The 6,313-nt window shown below is 48.3% G+C and overlaps 1 protein-coding gene across 1 annotated transcript; it reads right to left on the bottom strand.

The window, feature by feature from the left end:
* Positions 1-6,313, bottom strand: LOC311363198 (major histocompatibility complex class I-related gene protein-like). Its single transcript, XM_084483163.1, has 9 exons — positions 6,216-6,313; positions 4,719-4,985; positions 3,843-4,121; positions 3,133-3,441; positions 2,898-2,999; positions 2,627-2,650; positions 1,876-1,948; positions 940-1,024; positions 1-299 (listed from the first exon to the last, which is right to left on the bottom strand). Exons 1-7 carry the CDS (start codon positions 6,268-6,270, stop codon positions 1,890-1,892), a joined length of 1,095 nt encoding a protein of 364 aa, XP_084339289.1. The 5' UTR covers positions 6,271-6,313; the 3' UTR covers positions 1-299; positions 940-1,024; positions 1,876-1,889.

Here is a 6,313-nt window from a genome sequence, read left to right as displayed (position 1 = left end):
AGGCGCGGAGTGATACTGAACTCTGTAAACTGAACGGGCGCCATAGCTGTGTGTATACGCTCATTATACAACAGTCGGGAACCAATCAGATCGCTTGATTTAAGCCACCCGTTTTATAATCCATATTATATATACTGCGATGCTGGGGCTGAAATTTCAGATGAATTAAGAACGTCTACTTTAGGAGAAGATAAAATAATTACGTTTGTCTTTCACCCAAGCGGCCGAAATACATTTGAAAGTGGACCGGCCCAACGGGAAACCTCCGGAACGTCCCGATGGCCGCCCCGGGCCTGGACCTGAGCCCATTGGCGGAGCCAGACTTGGGGGGGGGGGCGGCGATCGCGATTGTCGACGGGGGGGGGGGGGTACGAACGCGATTGTCGATGAGGTGGGGGGGACACGATTGTCGACGGGGGGGTGGGGTGGGGGTACGAACGCGATTGTCGACGAGGGAGGGGAACGCGATTGTCGACGCTGTAACATATTTCAGCCATAATATTCTCCCATAGCCACCATACTGAGTATACGTAACATAAGTCTTAAGACTGCTGCACAACCAGGCAACAGCTGATCATGAAAGGGGGCGGGCTTTTAAAAGCCACAGAACACGCCCACCTCTACCTTCTTATTTAACTCGGACTCCGCCATTTTAATTCAGAATCTCTCGCCGGCGTATCCTGAATGCTAAGCTTTGAGACGCTCCGCGCGTGTTATGTACTATCCCTCTCCTTTTGTTTCATAGACGATAGACAATAGACCAATAACCTTAACCAAATAAAGTGAGTTAAAAGCGATCCTGTCTCGGCGGCCTTTCCTGGACCAAAATCCACAACAACGCGGGGGGGGGGGGGACTGACTAGGGGTGGCACCTGGGGTGGCCAGTCAGGTTCCAGGGGTGGCCATGGCAGACCCCTGGCCACCACGTGGCTCCGCCACTGCCTGAGCCCCACGCCTGATGGTCAGGATTATGAATGATGATCGACCGTCCAACCAGAAGCCTCTTCATCATTCAGCTCCGCCCCTAAACACCAAGGAAACACAGGTGAGCTTCAGCCATCCATCAGCACATCACTGTTCACCCCCTCATCGTGAGCCCACCACATGATAGGGCCCGTAGCGGTGGACTCCTTGGAGTCTCTTTCATCTGGCGGGAAAAAGATTGTTGAAGCATTATTGTTAGCGTTTAGCTTCTACCGGGAGTAGACTGCTTATGTAGCGAGCAGCTAGCCTCTAGCTATATAAACGGCGTCCCCACAGACAAACGCTGATACATAACTATCATATTTCCATTTGATTAATCGTTTTAGCGCCGGTGAAACAAGAAATACCGTCACCGTTTAAGCTTCACGTTGTGTTTCTAGGTTAAATATTGTCGTTGTTAGGCTCTGCGCCGTCCGCAGCGGTTAGCTTTAGCGATAGCCACCTTGGGCTAATATTACTATCACTGATGAATACTGTTACAATATTACTATCACTGATGAATACTATTACAATATTACTATCACTAATGAATACTGTTACAATATTACTATCACTGATGAATACTGTTATAATATTACTAATACTGTGATGATCAATTCAAATCAATTACTGTGATGATCAAATCAATTACTGTGATGAAGTACTATATATATTACTGTGATGAAGTACTATGTATATTACTGTGATGAAGTACTATGTATATTACTGTGATGAAGTACTATATATTACTGTGATGAAGTACTATGTATATTACTGTGATGAAGTACTATATATTACTGTGATGAAGTACTATGTATATTAATCTCATGAAGTATTGCAGTAATGTACTGCGAAGATATTAGTGCCCTCCCACCCATCCTCCAAAAAGTTGTGATGTCACAGAGTACTGACCTTGGGGTCAGGGGTCAGGGGTCAGGCAGTGGCACAGGAAGTAGGGGTAGTAGTGCACCCCCTGGTGGCGGAGCTTTAAAAAATAATAATTATAGCTTATAAATATCTCTGGTTGTCTTTTCTGTTCCACAACATTTTGTATGTCATGTTTGGGGTATGGGATGAAGAGAGGGATCATTTTAGTAACATATCGATCTACAGAGCTAGGTGTATCTAGATCTACAGAGCTAGGTGTATCTAGATCTACAGAGCTAGGTGTATCTAGATCTACAGAGCTAGGTGTATCTAGATCTACAGAGCTAGATGCCAGCCAGCTCGTCAGGAGCAATTAGGGTAAGGCGTCTTGCTCAGGGACATCACGACATTCAGCTAGGAGGACCCGGGGATCAAACCAGCAACCTTCTGGTTACCAACCGATGTGCTCTACCTCCTGAAATAATGCCACCCCTAGATCTACAGAGCTAGATGTATCAAGATCTACAGAGCTAGATGTATCTAGATCTACAGAGCTAGATGTATCTAACTCTACAGAGCTAGGTGTATCTAGATCTACCGATCTAGGTCTATGTATCTAGATCTACAAAGCTAGATTTATCTAGATCTACAGAGCTAGGTGTATCTAGATCTACAGAGCTAGATGTATGATCTACAGAGCTAGATACATCTAGATCTACAGAGCTAGAGTGTACTGTGTTTGTAGTATGTGAAGTGAATCATGAGAGCAGAACTGCAGTAAAATCACGTTACTCACCAGCTGCTGGACGTTTGGCTGAATCTAAGGATGAGGAGAAATGATCAGTGTTGTAACAGTGGTGAACATCCTCATGTTGTTCTACTTTCATATTCTTGAAGCCACAACATCACTGTGGCCTCGACCTTAGAGGAGGTTGGTCATTCAGCGGTGGAGAGGTTTCTACAACCAGACCGCTGGAGTATCACCACAACCAATCAGAGTCTAGGAAGGGACGCAGCGAGGGGACAGGAAGTAGGAGCAGCTGGGGGTCAGGGGTCGGCTCACTCACCGTTCCTCTTCCTGTACCGCCAGACTCCCGGCAGGACCAGAGCTCCAACCAGGAGGAGGGCCCCGACCACAGAGCCCACGACGGTGAGGGCCCCCGGGAGCCCTTCAGGGGGAGAGCAGGAGGTGAGGTGTGTGAGGTGGGAGTCATCTCCCCTCCGTCAGCTCACACCTGGAGGTAATGGTGTGTTCCAGTGGAGGTTGAGATGAGGTTGGGTGGAGGTGAGTGCGGTCCCTACCGGTCTTCCCCCAGTTGGTCCTGATGAGTTTGGGGTCCAGGCGGGTGGGGATGTCCTCGATGCCTTTCAGCTGGACCACACACTCGTACCTCCCCCAGTCCTCCAGTGGGACGGCCGTGAGGTCCAGGTCCACGCTGAGCTGGAAGGTCCCGTCGTGGTTGGGGAGGACCTCCCCGGGGTCCACCTGCTCATGGAGCTCCTGGCCGTCTCTCCTCCAGAACACCACCACCCTGTCAGGGCAGAAGCCTGTAGCATGGCACACCACTGGGGAGGAGGGGCTCCTCTGGAGCAGAGACACCCGCGGACGCTCTGGAGAGAGAGAGAGAGGTGTGGGGGGAGAGAGAGAGAGAGGGGGAGAGGGGGGGGGAGAGAGAGAGAGAGAGGGGGGAGAGAGAGAGAGAGAGAGAGGGGGGGGGGGAGGGGTGGAGAAAGAGAGAGGGAGAGGGAAGAGGGGAGATAGAGAGCGAGAGAGGGGGAGAGAGAGGGGGGGGAGAGAGAGAGGGGGGGGTAGAGAGAGAGAGAGACAGAGAGAGAGACAAACAGAGAGAGAGAGAGAGACAGAGAGAGAGACAGAGAGAGAGAGGGAGGGGGAGGGGGGAGAGAGAGAGACAGACAGAGAGAGAGAGACAGGTGCTCAGTCTGTTGCTGTGGTATATCAGTGAATCCACCAGACATGAGTCGGTCACGCCCACCAGGTCATGTGACTCTACCTGTTCTCTGCAGAGTGCTCTTCCCATAGGCCAGGAACTTCTTCAGCCAATCAACACACTCCTTGGTGATGTAGTTCTTCCAGTATTCCTTATCAGCTCTATCCTGATCCCACTTCAGTTTGGTGCTGAAGGCCTGACGAACCGGAGCGACCCAGGTCAGGGTCTTCAGGTCAAACGCTATGAAGTCCTCCCCATCATAACCATACTGGTCATGACCATCAATAGAACCATCCTCATCATCCCACTCACAGCCAGCCATCCTCTGAAATATGTGGGCACCTGAGAGAGAGAGAGAGAGAGAGAGAGAGAGAGAGAGAGAGAGAGAGAGAGAGAGAGAGAGAGAGAGAGAGAGAGAGACTGTCTGTAGGTTAACTGTCTGTCTGTAGGTTAACTGTCTGTAGGTTAACTGTCTGTCTGTAGGTTAACTGTCTGTCTGTACTACAAACAGACAGTTAACCTACAGACAGACAGTTAACCTGTCTGTAGGTTAACTCTGTCTGTAGGTTAACTGTCTGTAGGTTAACTGTCTGTCTGTAGGTTAACTGTCTGTCTGTAGTGTAAAGATAATAGTGAATATGACCTCTGGCCGCTCTGTGTGTGAGTGCTGCTCTAGAGGTATTATGGGATACCCTCTGTGGTCAGTACTGCAGCATCTGGACATGTGGGTGTGTTGGTAGTCATGGACACGTGTGTGTGTGTGTGTGTGTGTGTGTGTGTGTGTGTGTGTGTGTGTGTGTGTGTGTGTGTGTGTGTGTGTGCCCATGCGCGTGTGTGTGTGTGTGTGTGTGTGTGTGTGTGTGTGTGTGTGTGTGTGTGTGTGTGTGTGTGTGTGTGTGTGTGTGTGTGTGTGTGTACATATATAATGTATGAACATACCTTCCGTCTGGTTGAAGCGCTTCTTAGCGATCTCTATGTTGACCTTGGACCACTGCTGTTGACTCTGACCTATTCCAGTCTCCCTGTCCCAGTAGTCTGGGTCCTCTGTGGTGACCTGGTCCATCCAGTCCTGTTTGGGTACGGCTCTCTTACTGACGCTGTCATAGTGATAAATCTGAACCTCATCCACCATCTCTACAGACACAAACTCTGGGAAGGATGAGAGTCCAGAGGACCCAGTCTCGAAGTACCTCAGAGAGTGAATCACTGTGGACAGACAGACAGACAGACAGACAGACAGACAGACAGACAGACAGGTTACTTTACATCACTGTAGACAGCATGTGGCTCCGCCCCCTCCCCCCCCAGCAGTTGGCTCCGCCCCCTCCCCCCAGCAGTTGGCTCCGCCCCCTCCCCCCAGCAGTTGGCTCCACCAACTCCACCCCCTCATTTATGGAGGATTTGTTTTAACTTTATCGACATCTCTTCAGGTTACAGAACGCTTCGTCTAACACAAACAGCTTCATTTGAATCCTCCACTCAACTAGGAATGGGTTAACCTAGTGATGGTTAGTGTCTACTGGGAATGGGTTAACCTAGTGATGGTTAGTGTATACGGGGAATGGGTTAACCTAGTGATGGTTAGTGCTGGCTCTGGTTCTTGGTACATCCTTACTGTACCCACAGAGATATATTGTTGTTTCTCTTTCTTCTGACTAATGCACTTCCTGTAAGTCTCTCTGGATAAAAGCGTCTGATAAACGCCCTCAATGTAAATGTTAATGTTACTAACTGTTTCATTCTTATAACTGTATATTCCTTTATCCACCATTTTATTAAATACATTTTTACATTCTCAAGGATGTCTGAGGAATGATTTATAGTGAGATTAAATGTCTTCTGTTGATCAAGTGAACAATTTAATGAGAGTTTCCTTCAGTTCTATGAGATATTAATAACTTAAATTAACATTATGATACCATTATTAACGTAATGTTAATGTGCACGAATGTCCACCTAATGCGCAACACTTCACTGACCTGGAGGCAATATTTCCTCTTTCACTCGGTGGTTCGTGTTTAATTGTAATATAAATATGATGATATGAATTGATATATAATTAAAGTGAGTTGGATCGAACAGTATGAAAGTGGTTCTGATAATCCAACACACATCTGTTGACTTTAAGAACAAATTCAGAACCCAATCTTGTTTCAGTCTCAGACTAACTTTCGTTTTCTCAGTCCGGACCCAAAATGAAAACGCAGTCGAAACAAAACGCAAACTGGTTTCTGAAAAATCGGTTTAAATATCGGAACAAGTGAATGATTTATCATCCTGTGGATTAATTGGTCGAATTAGAGTTTGTACACAAACGCAGTTTCAGATCAAACGGAAAGACAAGACAGCGAACAAAGCGCTGCTTCCGGACCGCTATAGTTCTAGTTGTGGTTCTGGATCTAGTTGGGACCGAGAGAGGCGGTGTGAGGGTCCTACCTGCAGACCCCCCGGAGAGGAGCCCCAGCAGCAGCAGCAGTCCCACCGCCCCCATGCTGAGTGGGGAGGATGGTGGTCTAGAGTTATGGAGGTGTATG

The sequence above is a fragment of the Micromesistius poutassou genome, assembly GCF_964030765.1.
Source record: "Micromesistius poutassou genome assembly, chromosome: 18".
In the NCBI taxonomy this organism is placed as follows: Eukaryota; Metazoa; Chordata; class Actinopteri; order Gadiformes; family Gadidae; genus Micromesistius; species Micromesistius poutassou.
This window is presented reverse-complemented; position numbering and strand designations above follow the sequence as displayed.

Excerpts from the sequence above, each read along its gene's own strand:
- LOC311363198 (XM_084483163.1), bottom strand. The coding sequence starts at position 6,270 with ATGGGGGCGGTGGGACTGCTGCTGCTGCTGGGGCTCCTCTCCGGGGGG. Across the intron at positions 3,000-3,132 it reads GACCAACTGGGGGAAGACCG|GGCTCCCGGGGGCCCTCACC; the intron begins GTAGGGACCGCA and ends CTCCCCCTGAAG. Across the intron at positions 2,651-2,897 it reads GCGGTACAGGAAGAGGAACG|ATTCAGCCAAACGTCCAGCA; the intron begins GTGAGTGAGCCG and ends CCTCATCCTTAG.